The sequence below is a fragment of the Phalaenopsis equestris genome, unplaced genomic scaffold (genome assembly GCF_001263595.1).
Source record: "Phalaenopsis equestris unplaced genomic scaffold, ASM126359v1 Scaffold001181, whole genome shotgun sequence".
Lineage (NCBI taxonomy): Eukaryota > Viridiplantae > Streptophyta > Magnoliopsida > Asparagales > Orchidaceae > Phalaenopsis > Phalaenopsis equestris.
Window position 1 is genome coordinate 132,624 of NW_018165620.1, and position 24,222 is coordinate 156,845.

Genomic DNA, 24,222 nt, shown 5'->3' on the forward strand with positions numbered 1-24,222 from the left:
AAAAATAACACATTGCTGCTATGACAGAAAGAAAAGCAAATCGAGAAGCAAAATCTGCCGCTTCCAGAAGCTTAGTAATGATGGATTCAAGATATGGCACAGTATGCCCACCAACTAACCTTCCATGAAGGAGCCCGGAATGCAGAAGCAATTGCTTCTTTCAGTTCATCTTTGTGATGAAGCAGCTGAGGGCCTGCATAACTGATGGCAATAGCTAGCACTTTTAAATGGTACTCAACTGCTGTTTCAAGAGCTGGAGAAAGTGTAGCCTGCAATTAGAACAATTTTATTAAGAGGTTCTGATACTTGAGAACTGCACAACAGAATGATCAAAGAAATACCTTGGTTGCAAAAGAAGAATCCTTTCTGCCAAAACCATAAGTAGGTGTCCCTTGTAAAGAAGAATTTACGGACTGTAGAAGTGGTTTGATAAGGTTTACAGCCGATTCTTCTGGGTTAGAATGTACACAAGCACAACAAAGAAGCCCAACTTCTGCAGTGGCACCAGGAAGAATATTTGTGTTCACAAATCTGGAAATTTTTTTCAGTACCTGAATGACAGAGTGGGTGGGATGTTTTTTATGATCCACACGTTATGGTCCAAAACAAATAGAGCAAATTCAATAATTTGGTGGCAGCATTTGACAGCATTGACAGCGTATAACCTGACTGAATAATGTTTTCGAAAGTTTCCCTAGCAGAACTTCTAGCATACAGAAGTAATAAGGAGTGTCCTCAACAAGGAAAGTCCCTGAAGTAATGGAAGTCTGAACACCATCATTCCTGCAGGTTTCGAAGTTAAAAAGGTATGTATATGTAAATAAAGTACAAATGAGCAATACATCCTAAATTTCAAAATAAAAACAGCACAAGCCATTGCTGCAACTACTTACATAACGCTTGTTGGTTCTAGATGTTGAAGGAGAGAAAATAAGCGGCAAAAAAACTCATCTAGCCATTCTGATAATGCAAGGCTTTGGAGGAATAGGGGAGCATCTTCATTGTCACCCACTACAATTAACTGCAAGCCAGAAAGGAAAAGATTTAGACGTATTATCCATTCTATGTATCATTTGCAATAAGAACTACAATACTTACATTGGAAAATATGGAACCAATCAATTGCATAGTGGCTAAGGTTTTTGGAGGATCATTTGCATCCATTCCAAGCAATGCATTAGACAGTGACATTGCAACAACATCTACCAAAGAATCAGTAGCATTTAAATCCTCCTTTTGGGGAGCGGACAACAAAGAGGCAAGAAAGAGAGCACGGCCAACATAAGCCACTGAGGTAACAGCAGTTTTCAACTGGTGGGTGGCAGTCATCTTTTTGGAGATAGAAAAAGGAACAACAGAAAGAAAAATAAAGATGCCTTAGCAATTTGCCATAGTAGAAGCTTTAATAAAACCAATTAAATAAGGATCAAGGACTTTTGACAGCCTATAAGAGAGAATGCATGGCTGTTCAGAATAAAGTTGCCAAGTCCAGCAAATGAAAAAAAAAAATCAAGATATACTCACTGTCTCCAAGGCCAACTGGAATCGAGATGCAATGAAAGGAAGAACCAAGGAAGGTTCCACATATGCTAATACTGAAGTTGCTACAGCAACTGTTTCTGAAAGTGTTTCAGTTTTGCTATATTGACCACGATCAATTAATTTCAAGGCCACTTTAACAAAAGAAGATCTTTCCAACTTTCCCAAAGACAAGTGAGACTGTTTGTCACCCTTACTGTAACTGCACGAATATCAATGATAAGAATATACATCTCAACACGATAAACCAAATTACTTTGATCAACGTCATTAGGGACTTCTTACAGTTGTTCAAGCTGAAGGCGTTTTTGAAAGCTAATTACTAAGTATCTTAATAAGCGCTCCAAGGAATGAGTCCAACGACCTCCATTTGAGGGATGATAATATCTAGGATAACGAAGTTAGTGTAAATCAATTGAATGTGGCAATATAACCAAAACTCGTTTGTTAAAATTAGAATAAAATGGGAAAGTAGGAAATTAACTGCTCCAGAAGACACACTAATCTCTCAAAGTGCTCATGCGCCAAACTACCAGGTTTAAAGAGATAAACCTGCAGTGATATACAGAATTATTTTATCATGCAGCATACTGAAGCATTCAACTATTGAAGAAATTGCAGCTAGGTGGAATGAAAAAAACACAATTATGAAATGACGTTGATCAGTTCTCCAAATTGAAAAAGGAACCTTACAATTGATTTTGCTATAGCTTTGGCAGGTGTGCCACTTTTGCTGGAAAACAGAAACTTTGTATTTCTAGGAACCTCAAGAGGGAAAGGATACGTTCCGTTTCCAGTTGATACGGGAACCTGGGAAGACAATTGAAATAAATAGTTAACAGAAATTACTCGGAGTTAACACATTTGCAAAGAGATTTGTTCTTTTCAAAGTGAACATAATTGAATGAGAGTGAGGGGAAATGAATGCATGAAAGAGCTTAAAGCTGACATCACGAATGATAATGAGACAAAGAAGTATAAACTCAGTAATGTAGAAGCTTTATTTTGGAATCAAAAATAAAATAAAATTGATCTGGACATCATCAACTGTCAAGACGTAATCCAATTAAAAATTAAAATGGTTAGGCTACTTCCAATATGATTTAAGGTCACGGTTTTGAATTAATTGTTATTAGCTAATTTCTTAGAGGTTAAGGGTAAGGCTGGGTACATCATCAGCCACTTCTTATAGTTCTTATTGACAGGAATTCTCATGCTCTAAACACATACTCATCCTAATTTAGCTTTGAAGAGGCTGTTTGGCGCCAAAAAAAGATTAGCGTAATCTAGTTTTGTTATAGTCATTTGAAACCAGGATTTTTACCGTGGTCCCATGTTTCAAGATGCAACCACTAAGATTGCAGCTTATCACGTGGAAGTTGTGGGCCAGAATCGGGCCGAACCTGCTTGGGGGGGGCTGCCGCCCAAGGGGAGAGGTCTCTCTCCCACCTCCCTCCTAGTTATTTGTTATTATAAATATGTTCTCTATGTTAGGGTTTAGTTTTTCTTCATTGAGAATTCTTTCCGTCGGTGCTTCTCCCTTGATAGGGTTGTATCCGAAAAAATGTGGTGCTTAGGATGTATCATGCTCCAATGTGGTGACTATCACCTCATAATCCCTTACCTATGCCCCTCTCTGGCTCGCTGCCATCTTCTCTGCGCTCATCATTACAACCCTTCCTGCACCCTCTGAGGCCACCAGTCCTCTTCGCATTCCCACTTACCGCAGCCAGCCCCTCCTGCACCCCAACCTGCCACGGCCAATCCTTTCTGCACACTCATCCGCCACCGCGAGCCCTTCCTGCACCCCAACCTGTTGCTGCCACCACTTCCAGCACGCCATCTGCTGTCGCAACCTCCTAGAACGCCTCCCACCAAGTGTCAAGCCAGGTTCACCACTTTCGTCCTCGCTTTAGAGCCCTCCGTGCTATTTTATTTTTGTTTTAACCTTTGTTATTTTTCCTTTAAATTTTCAGCAATAATATTCAAGTTGTGTTGTTTTTCGGGTTAACTCCGGTATCAATTGGGATCATAGCTAGTCTAATCCTAATGTTAACTCCGGTATCAATTGGTATCATAGCTAGTCTAATCCTAAACCTATCTTATGTTATCCTAGCATCCACCTTACCCTCTCCCCCCACCCCCAACAAAAAATTTTATTTCCTATCCTTAACCACATCTTCTAATCCCCAAACCCTAATCAAGCCACTACGAAAATAAAAGTCAGAACACACCAGGGATGAGATACAGTGAGAGATTTGTCGGCTTCAGCAAAGAATTGTGCAAATTAATGAGGAAACCCAGAGGAAAATTACATTTGATTGTGAGCGAGAAAATCAAAGAGGAGAAAGGATCGAGGGTCTGAATCCGTTCCATAGGGAAGACGTTAGTGATGAGGAAAATAGGCCCCAGCGCTTCATAATTCAGTATCAGAGGAGGCTACGTTCCATAGGGAAGACGTTAGTGATGAGGAAAATAATTCATATCAGAGGAGGCTGAAAGAGGAGGCTACATATGGAGTATCAGAGGAGGCTGAAAGAGGAGGCTGAAAGAGGAGGCTACATATGGAGGACACTGGGATTTTGGCATCAAAATGCATCTACCAAAGTTCGATGGAGTTATGGATCCAAACGACTTTATTGAATGGTTGCAGAAATTAAGAGAATCTTTGAGTATAAAGAAGTGCCCGAGGATAAAAGTGTAAAGCTTGCGGCTATCAAGCTTAAAAGAGCACCTCCATGTGGTGGGAAAATTTACAAAGACAGAGAAAGAGAACGGGCGATGACAAGATTACTAAGTGAGAGAAGAAAATAAGAGAGATACAGATAAGATACATGCCTCCTCATTATCTCCAGGATATGTATTTGGGACTCCACCACATGTAGCAGAGAGACTATCGATGGAGGGGGTCACAACACAGTTTGACTAATTATAGATAAAATGTGAGTTGGAACATACCATAACCTTCTATTTGGAGTCCTGAAGTGCGCTAAAACGTGGTGTAGCTGCAACCCTATTGATCACTAGGAGATATCAAAACCTTAGCTTTTAAAGTGGAAAGACAACAGAAACTGAGCTGGCAACAACCTCATTCAAAAATCCATCCTCATTCAGGCAATCACACCCTAGAGGAGTAGAAAGAGCGAGTAAAGAAGTGATAAGACAGATCTGAGTGAAATGAAGCCAGAAAAAAGTAGCTCACCCGATATAGTACCTATCATGAGTTGTTCCATATGTCACGGCTATAGACAGACTCCGGCTGTCCCACAAGTCAAGTTGTTTCATTCACGGAGCAGAGCACCATCGAGGAAATAGAGAAAGAGGAATCAAAGGAGAATATAGAGGAGGAACTTCAGTTCCAAGGAGAAGAGAGAGAGATGTTAATCATATGAAGAGTCCTGCAGATGAAACCGAAGAATGACCATTCATGGCTGAATATAGAGGAGGAACTTCAGTTCCAAGGAGAAGAGAGTGAGATGTTAATCATATGAAGAGTCCTACAGATGAAACCGAAGAATGACCATTCATGGCTGAAGCACATTATTTTTGCACTAAGTTTATGATGAATGGCAAAATTTGCAGTTTGATTATCGCTGGTGGGAGGTGCAAGAATGTAATATCCACATTGATGGTGAAGAAACTGGGGGGTTGTCACACTGAAGCATCCTCAATACTACTCTCTTACCTGATTGAAAAGGGAAAATGAGATACGAGCGGATTAGTGGTGCTTGGTTTTATTTTCGATTGGGGGTCAACTACAGGAGGAAGTGTAGTGTGACGTGATCCCTATGACAGCGTGTAATACTTTTTTGAGGAGGCCATGACAATTCCAACGCAAAACCCATCACGAGGACTTTAAGGATATTTACACATTTAAAAAGGATGGGAGATGCATCCTGCGTTTACCTGTCAAGGATGCGAAAGACGCAAACGTCACAAAGAAGACGGTAGTTCTGAGAGCCACCTTCATGCATTTTGTCCGCGAAGCTCCAATGGTAATGACATTGGTCTTTTTACTAGAGGGAACGGAGGAGATTGAGACACTAAAATCTATATAACCACCGTTAAGTGACTTCCAAGATGTGATGACCGCCAATCTTTCAAAGAGATTGCCACCATTGATCTCATACCAGGATCAGTATTACCAAATAGGCCTGCCTACAAATTGAGACCTGCAGTGTACGAGGAGTAGTAACAGCAGGTACAAAATCTCGTCGCGAGAGGGTTGGTCAGAGAAAGTAGCAGTTCAAGTGTTGTTCTCGCCTTAATGGTACGCAAGAAATGTGGATCGTGGAAGATGTGCATTGACAGTCGGACCAACAGCAAGAACACTATCAAGCACAGGTTTCTCATACCTTGCCTGGACGACCTCTTGGATCTGTTGCATAGAGTCAGACTTCACTAATATCGACTTACGCAGTGGTTATTACGAGATCCAGATGAGACCTAGTTACGAGTGAAATACTGCTTTCAAAACCAGGGATAGATTATATGAGTGGACGGCCATGCCTCTCGAATTGTCTAATGCGCTCAATATGTTCATGGGATTGATGAATCAGGTGTTCTGGCCCACGTCAAGAAGTTCGTAGTGGTTTAATTCGACAACATTCTAGTATACAGCAGATCAGAGGAGCATTTGCAGCACCTAAGGACGACATTCGAGGTTTTGCAATAAGAAAAGTTATATGCCGATTCAAAGAAGAGTCACGTTTTGAAAGCACACTAATATTTTTTGGGTTATATCGTGTCTAATGCAGGCATCCAGATAGATCCTATAAAGATCGAAGCAATTGTGAGTTGAACCGCTCCGCAATCCTCTACCAAACTGAGATAGTTAATGGGGCAGGCATTATTCTACAAGTGATTCATTAGGAGCTTTCGTAACATCACCGCTCCCCTGAAAGAGCTTTTGAAAGGCGAGAAATTCTAGTAGACAGATGTAGCTCAGACCGGTTTCGACACAATAAAGGAGAAGGTGCCATTACCGAATTTCAATCAATTGTTCGAGGTGGAGGGGGATGCATCCAACATGGGGATTTAGGAGCAGTGTTGAGCTAGGGAGGCCAACCAATAGCCTTCTTCAGTAAGAAGCCAAATTAGTCTAAGAGGAAATATTTGACGTACGACAAGGAGTTCTATGCTATTATGAGAGCTCTTGATCACTGGAGCCAATACCTACTAATGGGTGAGCTCAATTTGTCTGTGGATCATGAGGCTTTGAATTTCTTGAATAACTAGAGCAAACTGAAAGGGTCGACGCACTTCTTGAGTGTAGTTCTTAGTGTTGTTCCAGTTCAAGCTTAAGACCAATGCGGGCAACCAGAACCGCATAGCTGACGCACACAGTCGTCGTCACTTGCTGATCACGACAATGCAGGCTCGAGTTATAAGCTTTGAGATAGTAAAGGAATTGTAAGGGACAAACGAGGATTTTGGGAAAATCTAGGAACAGTGTCAGGAGAAGCATACCGAGCAGCATTACAGAGTTGATAGTTGCTTGTTCTATCAGAGCCTAGGGAACCTTCTTAGGTGCTTTTTGGGAAAGAATATTAAACAATGAGATTTGATTTTGGCTCAAGCCGAGTTTGCTTACAACAAATCCATGAGTCAAGAATACATGACCCGCCTTATTTGAGAATGTGTGTGATCGCAACCCCCTCACTCAACTTGACTCAGTACCGCTCATACCAACATCAGAGATTAGTGAGAATGTTGAGGAGCGGGTACAAGAGATTCATAAGCTCCACAAGGAGGTTGGTAAGGGAATCACTAAGCAAAACTACAAGTACCAGACATATCCAAATAAGAATAGGAAGAAGATGAATTCTCAAAAAGGGGATTTGGTTTGGATCTAGATTAAGAAAGGAAGATTTTCCTGAAAGATTTCAAATGGGAGCATTCGAGAAATTCAAGCCTGCAGCACATGGACCTTTCAAAATACTCTAGAAGTTGAATGACAACATGTACAAGATCAACCTACCAAAAGGACTACAACTTTTCAACTACGTTCAATGTAGCGGACTTGACAACGTACTATAAATTATCAGAAGTTTCGACAAATAAAGTCGAAGCTTCCCCAACCCCGTAAGACTGGCGCGAAGGTTGGGGGCCTGGGTCAGCCAAACTAGTTTAGCAAGAAGTTGAACCGGGGTTCAATGTAGCGGACTTGACAACGTACTATAAATTGTCAGAAGTTTCGACAAATGAAGTCGAAGCTTCCCCAACACCGTAAGACTGGCGCGAAGGTTGGGGGCCTGAGTCAGCCAAACTAGTTTAGCAAGAAGCTGAACCGGACTGATCCGGCTCAGGGTTGGGCTACCGCCCAAAAGGAGAGGTCCCCTGGTTATTCGTTATTATAGATATGTTGTTCTCTGTGTTATGGTTTAGTTCTCCACGCCTCGTAGCCAGCTTCACTATGTCCATCCTTTTCTGTTCTTGCTGCCACCAGTACTTCCTGCAGCCCCATCGGTTGTCGCTAGTTCTTCCTACACCCTCACCTGCTGCCGCCAACCCCTCCTGCACTCCAAACTGCACTTGTTAGCCCTTCTTGCAACCCCACCTGCTGTCACCAGCCCCCGTGCACCCCAACTTGTCGTCAACCCTTTCAACACCCAATCCGACGCCGTCAGCCCTTCCTGCACCCCACCTGTTGATGTCGCTCCTTCCAGCAACCCTAACTGTTGCCGCAAACTCCTAGGCCGTCTCATACCAGCTGTCCAGCCAAAATTCACCACTATTGTCCTTGCCCTAGAGCTTATTTCTGCTTTGTGCTATTTTATTCCTGTTTTAAGAACATTTGTTGTGATTTCTTTGAATTTTCAGCAACAACATTAATGTTCTATTGTTTTTCGGGCTAACTCCAGTATCAGCCTGTAATATTATTTTCAAATGCGGGCTCAGAAACTCCTTCGCATTCAAACATTAAATGAACTCCACACGTTGCAACAGTAAAAGCTAAAAACATAAAAATGAAAAAAGAGACCGCATACAACTTTTTTACAATTAATCAGATGGGTATGAAGAGAGTAGAGGCGCGGCATAACCATTGTCTATGTTTTGAATAAAGGAAATATCAAATGATTAGACCTTTAATCCGTTGATAGACACACATTACAAATTCAACTTTATTCAAGGTTCTATTTCAAATAAAGAAAATATAACTTGAATAATTAGTAATGAGTCATCAATTACATGCTTACTCAATAAGAGTATCATCATTTTTAATTAAAAAAAAAGAAATTAAGCACAATAAAATGATTAATCAATGAATATATAACTAATCATATCATTAATTAGGCCATGTTTGGTAATACGCCTACAGTTACATTTTGTATTGCAGTTCCTTAATTTTGCATCAAGAAACCAAGATATATAGTGGATTAGTAAAAACATGTTAACTAGTAGTTACAATCATAAGATGAATCAGTAAATGGGTTGCAGCACCATATTTAGAAAGAATAAAAATCGGAAAACTACAATATGGATTGTGAAGTCATCTTAGAATTAGAAGTTATTATAGTTATTATATTACCATATCAATAGTAACACACATGCTTGATACTTATACAAAATTTACGGTACTTATTCTTGTACTCATTATGATGGATATTGTCATTACCTTATTCCTCTCTTCTCTTGCATATAAACAGATATTCAAGTACTAATAAAAGATTTATCAAATAAAGATGTCGTCTCTTATGATTTCTGATATTGTACTATAGCCACGATGTTAACATTTCTATCAAGTTCCATAAAATCATCATTGTCCCCATGAACGCTCATCCAAGAGCTAATTGATCACTGCTCCCAATCATTTTCATCTTTTTGGCACCAGTTTCACCCACTCTAGTGATCGCGAGCACCATTCTACCTATGCTACCACTTGCACCCACTTCATTTGCTAGTGTGATCAAGGGGAAAGTAAAACGAAAGGTTGAAAATAAGAACAATAGCAAAGATGGTGCTAAGTTGTTCAGCTACCCAATTTTAACCTGCATGGGGTGCATGCTTGCTGCATCAAAGAGATCAGCTTAAATAAGCTTGTGATAGGAACGAGACAAGTTTCCGCAAAAATTATGGAAGAAATAATAGATTTTATTCCGCTGATATCAAATCAAATGATACGATCCAAAATACATAAAAGATAAACACCTACAATTCGAGAGTAGATGATCTCTCAAAACACTAACCCTAAATTTTAAGACAAAAATAACACATAACATAACTTTAAACATATTAAGCTCTATTTATATCCCACAATAATAATCAATAAATGACTAAATTGCCCTTTTAGTCTTACGCCTAACATAAGTTTTCAAATTATTTGGTGGACAATGCCATAGACGCCGGTTTAACATTACACCCAACCCAAAAAGACATTGTCCTCGAGGTGGAAGAGAGAAAACGGTTGTCAGATAAACTCATATGTATGACTCCCACATGGTGTCATAAACTGAAAATCTTTTGAATTTAATTAACACTTCATTGTCACGTATTGATTCCTATCCCACCATTTTTAACTCAATCGTCTCCCTGAAAGTGTCTAATGCATCAAATAAAATATATTGGTGTAATCATCTTCTTGTTGTTCACAATGTCTCTCAATATTTGATCAATTGCAACACAATTAGCGACTCCCACTGAACAGACCTCAATTGATCAACTGCCTAAGACGACATCAATAGTTGTTACTTGCATTAGATATTGGACTAGTCCATAGATGTTGTAGCATGTCCCTTGCTAGAATTCTTCTAAATTCAACATTTGCATACTTGTATTTACATACAAATGAGCTCTCCAATGCTCGAAGTAAGGCCTAGAAGTTGCCTGTAAAATATTTGAAAAAATGTTTCACATTGTTAACCCAATCCATGTTAAGAAGTTTTGGCATTGTAGTCATCCACTCTCTATCTATAAGACAGAAAAACATCTCATTTTTTGCTCCAATCATAGATTGTATTCCCCAAAATTATCATCTAAGATACTTTTATCACTTCCAATAAGAACAACAATGGTAGATTTTGGATCATTGCAATGTATTTTCAATGGTCTTTTCAAGTCTACGTGAAGCTTAAGCTCCATCTTCATAATTTGATCGCCTCCACTTGTACCAGAAGATTCAACCAACTTTGTTAGTGTTGACTTGAAACCATGAAAGAAGCGGTATGGCGCACACTAATAGAAGAAACCCTCAATCTCAAGTTTATTGCATGCTCGTGTTCCCTCCAAGGAAGCAATTCGTGTGGCAACTGAAAATTTTATTTAAATTATTGTGGGAGTGGTCGGATCAGTGTCTGAAACTCTGCCTACGCCATGTCATGTGTCTATTCCATGCTATACAACTCGGTCAAGAATCTCAACCTTGCATCCTATATTGCCTTAATTATGGGCTTGAGTGTCACCAAGGACTTGCATAACCAAGAGCACTACCATCTTGTCTCCCTACTGGAACTCCATTGGCAAAAATTTTCAATTCATCTTAGTATCCCTTAAAGACTGCAACCATTTCATACCTAATGTCACGTCAGTGCTTCCTAAATCCAGTGGAAGAAAATCTTTCATCACCTAAATATCTTACAGTGTTAAAATCACAATTTTATAAACTCCCCTTTTTTTCTCCACCTGCCCCATCGCCATCATAATTGCAAAAGTTCATGTGTCAGTAGCCCCACTATCTACCAACAACATTACATCTTGCTCTCTGATATATCCCTGAAGTTTCATAGTGTGGTTCAGTGTTAACCCCACCACCGAGTTCAATGAGATTTCTAAGACATCCAAGTGAGGATGTTTTTCCTCCACCATAATCTCCTCTGCTTCTTCAATCCTCTACCTCCTCCTCATCACATACTGTGAGAACCTGTAAATTTTGATCCTTCAAGTGTGTCTTGGGACAAATTTCTCGCCACACCAAAAACATAATCCCTTAGTTCGTTGCTTCTGAATCTCTATCTCAAAAAGATATTTAAATGTTAACCCTGGTCGTGGCCCATTATTCCTGCCCTGCAGATTCTCCCTCTAGAATACCACTATTTGAGTTTTTGATATTATCGTGGTTATAGCATTTTAGTACGATGCTTCACTTGTTATAGTTTTGATATTATCGTGGTTATAGCATTTTAGTACGACGCTTCACTTGTTATAGTCCTGTTAGCCCATTTCATTGCATTTTTATCAAACAAACTAAGCTAATTTTATAGTTTTCCTCAATCCACATGGTCTCATCGGACGAAGTGCTACTCGAATCTCTGGTTTTAATCCCTTCATAAAGTTTCCTTACAACAGTACTTTTGATATCCCTCTCAAATGACCAAATAGCATCTCAAACTTCTCTATAAAATCTATGATGGACCTTTCCTAGACAAATGCAAAAAATCACTAGTGTAAATCCACTTCCTGTGTGATTTTGAAACGCTTCAACAATCGGTCACATGTTCTGATGGGCTAATGTTGTTTTCTTCATTGATACCACGCTAGAGCCTTACCTTCCAAATACATAGTCGTCGCTATTAATTTTTCTTCATTCATCAGCCAATTAACAATAAAGTATCTTTCCACGTGATAAACCCAACCATAGGCATCATCTCATTTAAAGATTAACAATTTCAACCTCCTTAAGCATGAGTCTCTTACCCAATTTCTTTGAATAAAATTCATTCCACTCATGAAGTGGGGGTTGCGTTCCCTACCTTAGCCCATAATGTTTTCTCTTCTTTCATAAGTATGGCTCGCCCCATAATCAGCTCACCCGTCCCAATAGGCTGCTGAGTCACCTTCTGCCAAGAAGGCTGCCCTAACAAAAGGCATTGGCTTGGTTGGATGCAACCCTCGATCAGGGTCCTGCCCACCGTGGTTCCCTGTTCCAAGCCGAAATCCTTCAAATCTATCTTCTCCAGTCCCGAATCATAAGTTGTCCTGTTCCACCTATTACCACTCATTCCAGCCATCCAGATGTAATATTATTCCTTCCAAATGTTTGTCGCTCGAGTCTGGTTCTGATTCCATTGCTCCATGTCTGCCTAAGGCACCAAAGCTGCACTTATGTGCTAATCCTTCTGATTGTTACCGCTTGTGTTTGCTCCAAATGTCGTCGCTCGATCCCGCAGCAAGAGACAACGGATTTGTCAGAAACTTCACGATCTTATTCATCATTTCTTCCATAGCCAATCTCCCCTTTATGGATATGAATTGCCCCTCCATGTACGAGAAACACTCCTTCATTCCATACCAGATTCGGTTCATCTCTCCCTCTAGCTTCTCCTCCAAAACATCTACTTCCTTGGTCATCATTACAACCACGATGATTTTTTATCACAAAGGGAGAACTACTATACGTCGTGGTTCTGATGTTGGCTTCCCCACTAGCTTGAGTCGCGACTATATTGCGAGGTTCGATCGCAAAGGCAACACTGTGATCTAGTATGTCGTGTGATTCGAATGGAGAATCCCGAATACATAGAAGATAAACATCTACAATTCCAAAGGTGGGCAATCTCTCCCAATCCTTAACCATAAGATTCAAGACAACGAACACACATAACATAACCAAGAACATATAAAACCTTATATATTTAAAAACTAATAAATGACTAAATTGCACATTTAGTCTTGTGTCTAACATAAGTTTTCAAATTATTTGGCGGACGGCGTCGTAGACATCGGTCTAATAGCTTGTTGCCAGTGGCTTAAACATTAGAGAACACAAGTGAACACCTCATATTGACAAAAATCTTTTGGGTTAAATCCTTGTATTCTAAGGTAACTTTTATTTGAATCTCGAGTAAGAAGCCGGTGCTTAATATAAAAATATGGCCAGCAAGCTTATCCCCTATAAGAATAAAGTTTTGTTGACTCAATAGTAGTGGACTATATCTCGCAACATCTCTTCCTTCCAACCTTTTTCAAAAGTAGCACTGTTCAGGGGGTGCCAACATAAGCGGAGAAGCTAGGTAAGGCGCCTAAAGTTTATGAGGCAAAGCTTTCAATGGCAAAGTTCCTTGCAAGTGACTTTCAAACTCACTAAATGCGCCTGGCCTGACTGCTGCTCATGTTTGCTTCGCTTGCTCGTGTGATCTTACAAGCCTTGTTTTAGTCTCTTAGTTAAACAATTCATCTTTGTCTTTGTGTTTATAAGATTCTGAGAGGATCCCATGATATAATATCTCATGGGATCCTATGAAAACTCGAGAGGCTATCTATAAAGATCCTGTGTGAATCATGTGAAGAGCTTACGAGGAGCTCATGAAGATTGTGTAAGGATCCCATCTCGCATAAAAATTTTACCACATTTGGTCATGACAATGTTGGCCCAACATCAAAGCATTGACTATTCTCAGCTTCCTTGAGTATATCTAATTCTAGAATAGATTGGCTAGAATTGGCAATTCTAAAAAATGTTAAATAGCTCCCAGTTTGGATCTCTTAATGTTGAATTATACAAACTCCCGATGTTCCTTTTGGTAGCATTGCGAGATTGTGGACGAATGTTAAGAGTAATTAAAATTATTATATTCCCATATTAATATTATTGCTTTTCCCTTATTTCTTTCTTCACATGTATGAACAAGCATGCATATACTAACACAAAATCAATAGCCTTCTATAATTTCTAATACTTAGCACAAGTTCACAGGAAAATTAAGGTGTCCGGCAAAAATATTTAAGTGCATGATATTAGCACATGATTTTTTAGAGAGAGAGGGACGCCTACAAAAATAGGTTCTTAGCTTGGAAACTGATCAAATAAGGGTTTGATTTTGGCTCGTATCCGCTGGAAAACCAAAATTTTGGGACAAATTTCACGTCGATTAAAATTTTTGAGCTTTAATTTAGTGGGCTTGATGACTTTATATTGGCCCAAAATAATAAAGTTGGGGCTTACAACCATTAGAGGCCCAAGTTTAATTAAGATGGGGCTCTTAACTCTTGGAATGACAAAGTTTAATTCGAATGGGGTTTATATTCATTTGAAAGCCTAAGTTTTGATTTAATATTTGGGGTGTATAGCCTGGTTTTGACTTGTTTACAATCTTAAATTTTGGCATGTTTGGATGCGGGACATACGACTCACATATTAGAGTAGGTCTAACAGTGAGACTAATAACCTAACCCTGTAGGCTATTTGTCACAATAGGTCTTACGACCTCACATTATATGCAAAGCAAAATGAAGTAGATCTTATGATCTCACCCTGTAAGCAAGACAACCTAATTAATTGAATTTGATTTTTTGTCGGTTTGTCGGCATGACATATATTCACCATGAGGTCAATGACATATGATTCATAGCAATATCAAATTTGGAACATTTGTGAATGGTTCATAGCAAGATCAAAGTTGGGTCATTTGCATGTATATGCCTAATCAACTAAGACACTAAACATTTTTGTGTTGGGACCCTGAAGAGTGTAAAATAATAGCTTGGTTAGTGAGGGGTCCCCCAAGGACCTACTGAAATCCTTGGGTTGAGTTAGAAACATTTATCATTCAAAAGTGCACTTCTACACATGTTGGTTTATGAAAAAGTTTCATCAACTTATTCGCATTATTATTGGTATTTGTGCATCATTTATAGATACCGGGTATGCCCATAATATATTTTTGCCAATAATTTTTTAATTGCATGAAGCCTTGGCACACCTCTTGAGAATAATCAAAATACTCAAAAACAAAATTCTTTATTCGCATACTTAGCATATGGTAATTCTATTATACATAATGCATATCATTGGTAGAACTTTCATAAATCATTTACTTTTCTAATTATTATTACTTTTTTTTTTTTTGACTATTTTGGCAGCCAAAGCCACTTCTAAAAGCAAATAAAGCCAATTCAACATTAAGGATCTATATGTTGCCCAAAAAAAACATTTGTACTAACCTTTATATACAACCATGAGCTACTATACAATTTATTACTTTTTTTCTTTTGTGCTCTTAATAGAAACTAAAAGATAATTAGTTGTTTGATGAACCAATGAATTTGCAAAATATTTCTTATCTAGTTCGCCTATTTCAGATTACGACAAAATATTATGTTTATCTCTTGAGGCCTAACCTTAAAAATTAATACACCGTATCATATTTAAACTCTTTTTTTTCTTTTAAAAACTTATTATTACTATAAATGGCATACGTGTATTACACTGTAGCAAATGCAACCCTGCTATCTTCCTTTCTCGTTGATGGTTTCAAAACTAATGATAGCACCTCACCTAACACTAATTGGAGGTCATGGGTATGTCAAGAATGCTGAAGCCTTCCAATAACCATACCTATTGCAATCTAGTGACAATAAGTTTACTACTAAGATTTTGGTCCAAGTATATCCACAATGGTGAGCATTCATTTCCTTGAACTTGCATCAAAGATTAAAAAAAAAAAAAAGCAAAACTCTAGCAAAATAAACATCCAATGAAGTCAAACTCCGGCTAGCTCAATGTACATGTGGTAATCTAGCAAAGATCAAACATAAGATGGATGCATGAGGTATTTTTTTCCAGGTCTAATCAAAGATACGAAGAATGTGATATCTACAAATTTAGATCAGATCAAAGATCAACGAATGCAGAGGTGGGATTCTGGGTGGATTAAAGATAGAATAAAAGCAGTGGAAAGTTATTCTTTCCAATCAGATCAAAGTTCTGATGAATGTGGGATCTTTGAGCTCCAATTTACAATTATCACTAGACATGAAAATACAACTCAAGTTAAATAAAAAAATAAACGAACATAAGGTCTTCAAACTGTTTTTATTCCTACAGTGGAGAGCTACGGAGTAGTAGTGGGAAAGAAAACCTAATTTATATAGGTATTTGAATGCAATAAAGTCACTAAACTTAAGATGGTACAATATGCTAAACAGGAAACTAGCATAGCAAACTATAGATTGTAAAGGATTTTGATCATATCGAAGATCAATGGGCTTGCAGTGCCCTGGGAGCTCACATGTCTAAGTATGAAGCGGGAGTGTGCACAAAGTTGAGGCAAAGAGCGAATGAGTGAGGCTGAAACTAGTGTGGCTGAGGAGAATCAGGAGCTAAAAGGGTTGAAAAGTCTCTATCTAGATTGAGGTTGAGAGAGTTTAGGAGGGCTAGGAACATGAAATTTGATGCTAAGAGCCTATCTAGGTTGAGGTTGAGAGAATTTAGGAAGTCGAACATGAAGTTTGATGCTAAGGGTCAGTAGAAGCATCGGTTGTGTACTTGGTAGAGTTGACGATGATCAAAAATATATTGATGGGGAGGTTGGCGATAGCATGAGAATAGGGTTTGATAGATAGGATTTTGTGTAGGAACAAAAGGAATGGAACTGGCAGTTGCGGAATTTCAAGGGCTTTGATAGAGAGAGAGAGAGCTGGATCAAAAAGGAATGGAATTGGTAATTGCGAGAGTTGAAGGGTTTTGAGAGTGGGTGAGAGAGGAGAGAGAGAGAGCTGGATCAAAATGAGAGAGAGAGAGAGAGAGAGAGAGAGAGAGCTGGATCAAAATGTAAATGAATGAATTTATTGTACGCTAGGAGGTTTTTTAAATTGATAAACTAAGCCAAATGATGCAAAACAAACATGTAAATAAGTTTTTGCGCACCTCAAACATATTTAGGTACCGTGTAAAAAGTGCAGGTAAAAAGCATTCCCAATCAATTGACTTGCAATTCTTTATACAACGTGCAAGAATGGAGGCCCACTGGATATCCCAAAATTGGCAATTCGGAATGGAGCTCCATAGGTCCAGGAACTCTCTGATCCGGTCACTGCAAGCCCAGAAATATTGGATCATTCAAAGAACAAATGTAGGAAAACAAAAGGAATTACTCTCAATAAAATAGACATTATATTCACCTTGTGTAGAAATCTTCATTCTCTAAGTTCGTAGTTAGAAAAAGCCTTAAAAAACCACAACCTTCAAAAGATGAATTATGCCAAGGATTTTCCATAAAAGGCCTACAAATTTGTAACAAACCCAACAAAATTAAAACAGATTTCAGTAAAGCAGAAGTAGAAGGTAAAGAAGAAAATTTTTAGCTTTTTCTTAGTAACGATTATGTATTAAGAGATGTATAAGTCAGTTCTGAGTGAGTCATTGTGTTAATGGATCGACAGCACCTTTTGATGTATCAAGTTTATGTGATTATCCTTATTTGCCATTATGTCATTTGCTAGCGGTAAAATAGACATTGTCATCATGGATCAGATATCATTTTATAAGTTTTTATGTGTTTTTGATATATTATCCTATTCTTTCTTCTTAGCATATTTAATATTGGTTTGTGAGACTGATTGAAAACAGGTTTTTTAAAAACGGTGAAGCTTCCAATAGAATTGTGATCTGAATGGTTATTAATTTTTTGCTGAATTTCTTTTGAACTAAATTATACTTAAATTATCATTTGGCTTTCTCAAATATCCCTGTTTACAAAAAAAAAAAAAACATTCAATCCTAAAATTTTCTATTATTATGCATATCTTCATACTTCTATCCATGGTTGTAGTAAATCTCTTGTTACTAAATAATCATACTCCTCAGTTTATATTTTACACAAACTTGCTCATGAAAATAATGTCCCTTTTGAAATTATTTTTTAACCTAAATTAGCTATGTTTCATGGCAGTGCTAACCACACCACAACCCCTCATCAATCCCAAATACATAAAAGATAAACACCTACAATTCAAGAGTCGGGCGATCTCTCCAAAACGCTAACCCTTACATTCAAAAAAACAATCACACATAACATACCCCTAAACATATAAAGCCATATTTATACCCAAAATAAGAACTAACAAGTGACTAAATTGCCCTTTCAGTCTTGCACCTAACACAAGCATTTAAATTTTTTGGCAGAACCCAAAATAAGAACTAACAAGTGACTAAATTGCCCAGTCTTGCACCTAACACAAGCATTTAAATTATTTGGCAGACGCCTGAGTAGATGTCGGTTTAACATGTTCTTGTTAAATCGAGAACCAAACTAACTCTATCAATTATAAATTTAGCTAGATCGAAACCAGGCTTACTCCAAAGTTCATAGGTAATGAATACAAACTAGAATATGGGTGCAAACATTAGTTTAAAAGCTATATAGAAATACTTATACAATTCATTATGAAGGTTATAATAAAAATCAGTGCATTGTTTATTAAATTAGTGGTTTTGTTAATGCTTCTAACAAATAATTGACACAAACCTCAAAGAAATTTCACATAAGAAATAGTTCAATTCAGGTTTCACATTAAATGGTCTTATTTTAGGTACTTGGTCCTCAGGTTTAACAGAAAGAAGAAAATTTCAATGTGGTCCAGCTTCAATCTGGTCTTGAAACACAACTGACATAAACAATCAACTCGTTCTTCACAAAGCTGAACTCTTCCTAGCGCTCAACACACTTAAAACTAGAAGTAGAAGAGCAAAAAGTCATCTAGCCCGCCCCCAATCACCCCCCAACCTCTTTTTTTTTTAATGAAAAGAGTAGTAATAACATATTTTACCACACTAGAAATAGCTAAAACCTATAAATAATTTATTCGTTTCAAATAAAACTCATAAGAAAGAAAAAGTGTAGTTTTTTAACTCCAAGCAAACCTCCTAGTAAGGATATTCAATCTCCAACTAATTTCATTAGCCACCTTCAAATCTCAAAATTAAAGTCAGCTAATGACACTTCAAACTAATCCAAAAATCATTCAAACAAAATGTGTTCCATTGAGCAGTGTTTAGTGACTTGCTTGGATAAGTTAACCAAAACAAAAATAAAATGGATGTAGCTATCAATAAAAAAAATACCTAAACTCCGCCCATATGTCATGATTTGACCCAGCAGGAAAGAACTTCCGGCAAGAACGAATAAGAGATGTAACAGTCTCAAAATGTCGTTGTCTCAATCGCCATCCCTCTGGACCTGTATTTCTGTTCAATATATGCAGTTAGAAAAATAGTCAGGCTATTAAAAGCGAAATAGAACTAAACTTTGTTAAGAAAAACCATCAACACACTGACAAATGACAATAAATAATAGCTTTGCAAAGTAGATAATTTGCTAAGCAACCATGATAATAAAAACCATCAATTTTCCAATTTCCATAGTCTTAAAACTATTTAAGTAGTTTCATATTCAATGCACGTTATTTAGCTTTGCAATATTATAAAAGCTTTAAGGCATTCATTCATCTTGAACAATTAATGGAACTTTATATTGAAAGTGACGGAATTAACTATATAAAGGGGCTATGACCTTATCAAGATTCCAATTTCCATAGTCTAAAAAACTATTCTAAGAAGTTTCATATTCAATGCACATTATTTAGCTTTGCAATATTATAAAAGCTTTAATCATTCACTCATCTTAAACAATTAATGGAACTTTATATTGAAAGTGACGGAATTACCCTTCCTAGATTTTCTCTGTAATAATCTCTAAACTTGACTCTAGTGGAGGTGAAAGCAATTCGAAGTCCTGTAGCTCTAAAATTGGCTTTTAACATTTTCTTTAAACAAAATACATAAAACCTATCAACTTGGAAGTTTATTTTATCATCCTATAATTTGTAAATTCTTGCGGTCGATGAAGAGCAGTTGTTTGGTTGATTCCATTGTGAATTATGAAAATATATTGTTGAATGCAGAGGTAAGGCTCTTTAAATCAATTCCTCTATAGACTATGGATCAGCTTAGCCTCATGCATTAGCCTAGTTCTAGTTTTCTCTCATGAACTTCTCAATAATGGATCTTCTTCGCATGGCACGGGCATTTATATATAAAAGCGAGGTTTTTTTTGCATCAATAGTATTGATCACATATGCGGGTAGAGAATACCCAATAAGAGTGTAGCTAAAGAGGTTTATATGAGATTAATGGATTAAAAAAAAAGAAAAAAAAAATTGCCAGAATGGTCTCTAGATTATTTGGAGGGGCAATTAAGTCTCAAGTCTATAGAAGTGTCAATTTAGTCATCTAATTTTTAAAATGTGGGCTAAAATAGTACTCCCTTAGGACCATTTCAGATCATATTAAAAGAGTATGTGAACTAATTTGGCACCTTTATAGACTCAAAGACTAAAATGGCTCCATGTAAATGACCAGGGGACTACTCTGGCACTTTACTCAAGAAAAAGAAAATGTTGTAGGGTTAAAAAGCTCTCCCGCATACTGTTTGATCTACACAACCAAGTAAAAAATGAAACAAGATACCAACCTTTTAAAGTGCGTCCTCATCAAAGTATCATACAAAGGCCTCCAGTGGATTCTCAGTGATAACTTCTTGCCGTGCTTCTTTAAGAACTTAACTAACATACTTCCCCATCTAACCTAATCACCATATACAATACTCAGCGTCAACTACAGCAACAACTCATCCAAGTAGAATTATCATCTGAATAGAAAATATTGTCAGCACCTCAATTATACTTACCTGGGCGTAGAGTTTGTTCTGTGACGCATTAAAAATCTCCACACCAGACTCAACCAGCTCCTTTATATCTTCCAAAGAAACTTCACTCTTCGCTTTAATAAAGCTACAAAACAATAAAAAAAAGCTATCATAATCCACTAAAATGCAAATACGATGGCAGTTAGGGAGCGCGGGGATAAAATAACAAAGTAATCAAATGAAAAAACAAAATGACGAATGGAGCAAGAATCGAGCAACGTAGAACCAAGTTTCCTAATCAGCAAGGCACATAAAAACCGAATTCGGATTAAAAAAAAATGGGGGAGGATTAGAAGAAGGAAGAAGCCATAAGATTACAGGTCCAGGACAGAGATCCACTTCAGAGTGGAGTAAACAGATTCGGGATCCTCCAATCGCCAAGCCTCCTTTACGGATCTCACGACGACCGCAAACGACTCCGATTCCCTTTTCGTCTCCTCGGCTACTTGCGGAGGAAGCCATGCGTTATAGAGATGCATCTCTTCTTCCTCCTCGGGTATCTCCTTCTGCTCCTCTTCCTGCTTCCCTTTTTATACCAACCTGCCTGCTTGCTCGCACCTGCTTCTTCCCCAAGACTAGGAAGTAAGCGCCAGCAGCACCGAATGGCGTATAAAAGGGTGGGAGACATGACGTGGAAATGGTCTGGTTTGGGTTTAGGTAACAATGGACCTTACAAGGTCGGTTAAAACCTGAAAGAGAAGCATGGGGTCCGCGGATATTCGAAGGCATCTCAGGTCATAGGTCGGCTGGTGATGCAGCTAACACGATTCAAATTCGAGTTCAGGTTAATTGGAATATTTTGAGTCATGTTCCGGTTAAAATGTGATGCATTTACTATTCAGGTTGACCTAATTTGGGTTGAATCATTTTCGAGTTGGATCGTAACATGACCCGGCATCCCAATTTAACTTTGCATGTGAAAAATTGACCTAACATGCCAACACGAGTCGAAAAATCTGGATTTTGATTGACACGAATATTTTTTCGAGTCGGGTTTGGGTTAGATAATTTGACCTATTTACCATTTGGGGTCGGGTTCATGTCGATCCGATTCAGGACATCATTTTCAGATCAGATCCGAACCTGTCCCCGCCGACCCAAATTTAGAGTGGCATCAGAGTAAGTATATGTTTTATCTTCTACTCAGTAAACAAGCATCTAGTGACTAGTATTATAAGTAGCAATGATAAAAAATTTTTAAAGCAACAATCCAGTTCTTTTTTTTTATTATTTTTTTAAATTAGTTCCAAGATTTTTTTTCTTCAAAATTATTAATTTATCTTCTACTCAGTAAACAAGCATCTAGTGACTGGTATTATAAGTAGCAATGATAAAAAAATTTTAAAGCAACAATCCAGTTCTTTTTTATTATTATTTATTTAAATAAGTAGTTCCAAGATTTTTTTTCTTCAAAATTATTAGTATTATACGAACATATATGCTAAAAAAAAGTTTTTATGATTTATAACATTTGTCATTAATGTCAAAATATTTTTTAACCCGTCAATGATGAAAAATTATTGCTTACGGACACCGCATCGATCTAGACCGTCGATCACCGTAAAGATGTATTTCGGTGGGCCCCACTTTCAACTTTTTTTTAAAAAAAAATTTTGATTGAGATGATCAACGGTGGAGATCGGACACCGCATGCATCTCTGCATGCGGTGTCCGTATGGAATAATTTCTTGTCAATGATCAATATATTTCGACTAATATTTTATAGAATTATATTTTTAATTAATTAAAACATAAAATTGTTATGTGCTAGTAAATTCATGATGGTGGAGTGAAATATTGCACTATCATAAATTAACAAAAAAAAGATAGCAAAAGTTCTTCCATAAAAATCCAAGAAAGGAAAAATCACTTGAAATGATTCTACTATAACGTTGTAAGTTACAAGACTTTGTTGTCCTTTAAATGACAAATTACAATATTACATAAGTAGAGCGTCATCAACCAGAGAAATAATGGAAAATACTAAGTGGTGATGACCCAGCTATTATAAAGAAAAGCTAGCGGTTAAGATATTGTGCCAGAAAATATGACGCCGACGTCTTCGATAGTGGCAATCAGGTAGCAGTGGTGGCACCTGCGACAATGGTGGCCAGGAGGCAATTACAGAGCACTATTGATCTGACGGTAATGGAACTCAACAACGGCTGTCTGATTCTAATGGAGCTCAACGATAATGGTCGAGCGATCACGGTTTGATGATGGTGAAACTCGTGAATCCTCAAAAGATTGTTGAGAGTGAGGTTTTATCTATAGATTGTGTCCTAAGAGAGTGCTAATTATTGAATTTTAAATAATGCAATATGTAAATAAATAATAAAGATGTTTATTTTACACATCTTAAATTAAATTTACTTAATTTGAAATTTATTTGTTATTAAAATTTAGATATGATAATCATAGCAAATTTTTTCTTACAAAAGATGTTCGTATAAATTAAATCCAGTTTAAAATTAACAACCAGTGATATTTAACATTTAATTACTGATGTTTATTTTCTAACTCCACATTGTGCTCTACAAACCCTAAATTTTAAACAAATAAAAAGTAATTATATATTGAATGCATTGTATTAAACGGCCGCAGCCGTGGATTAAATATACTCATAAAATTGACAATTGTACGAAATTTACTTTTTTTAAGCTGTAATAACCAATATCCCAGAAGATCTTGAATTTTGTGGTTTCACTGTAAAATATCTTTCATGTTTGAGTGAATCTTTAGCCCCTTTTTTTAGGTTTGATTGTCAAAAAATTTCATTTAAATAATAACTATATGTACATAGCATTCTACTAAACCCGCCAGTTGTATCTATTGGTAGAGCAACCTCTTTGAAGGTCTTGAGTCTCCTTAAGTTAAGGGTTCGAATGAGGGACATTTTAATTTATATATATATATATATATAGGATTCTAGTAATGTCTTAAACAATATCATACAAAAAAAAATGCTACATTCATATGATATTTTAGATTTAAGGTTTACCTTTATTTTTCATTTTGAGTTATTACGCTAAAAAGCATAAATCCGGCCGATGCAACAAAAAGCTGGCATCAAATTGCACTAAGCCCCTCTCAATTTAAAAAAAAAAACCCTCTATGAGTGGAGAACTGGAAGGCAGTTTGGATTTTAAAAGTATCATCCTCATCAAATCTTATAAAGCAGAGAGAGACTTGTGTGGATAAGAGCAAATTAAGTCATCATAAAAATAAAACTTTAGGATGAATTCAAAAGGAAAAAAATTAT

General features: G+C 37.3%; 1 protein-coding gene across 1 annotated transcript in view; it reads right to left on the reverse strand.

The window, feature by feature from the left end:
- The window catches only part of LOC110033431 (proteasome activator subunit 4), a 72,920-nt gene extending 51,370 nt beyond the window's left edge, over nt 1-21,550 (reverse strand). The window contains 15 exon segments of the mRNA XM_020737405.1: nt 120-269; nt 342-551; nt 666-783; nt 894-1,021; nt 1,099-1,329; nt 1,525-1,741; nt 1,825-1,926; nt 2,024-2,091; nt 2,233-2,349; nt 17,123-17,288; nt 17,377-17,478; nt 19,319-19,441; nt 20,727-20,839; nt 20,943-21,045; nt 21,279-21,550. Coding sequence (XP_020593064.1) covers nt 120-269; nt 342-551; nt 666-783; nt 894-1,021; nt 1,099-1,329; nt 1,525-1,741; nt 1,825-1,926; nt 2,024-2,091; nt 2,233-2,349; nt 17,123-17,288; nt 17,377-17,478; nt 19,319-19,441; nt 20,727-20,839; nt 20,943-21,045; nt 21,279-21,439 — 2,109 coding nt within the window. The 5' untranslated portion in view covers nt 21,440-21,550.
- Between the last annotated feature and the right edge of the window lie 2,672 nt (nt 21,551-24,222).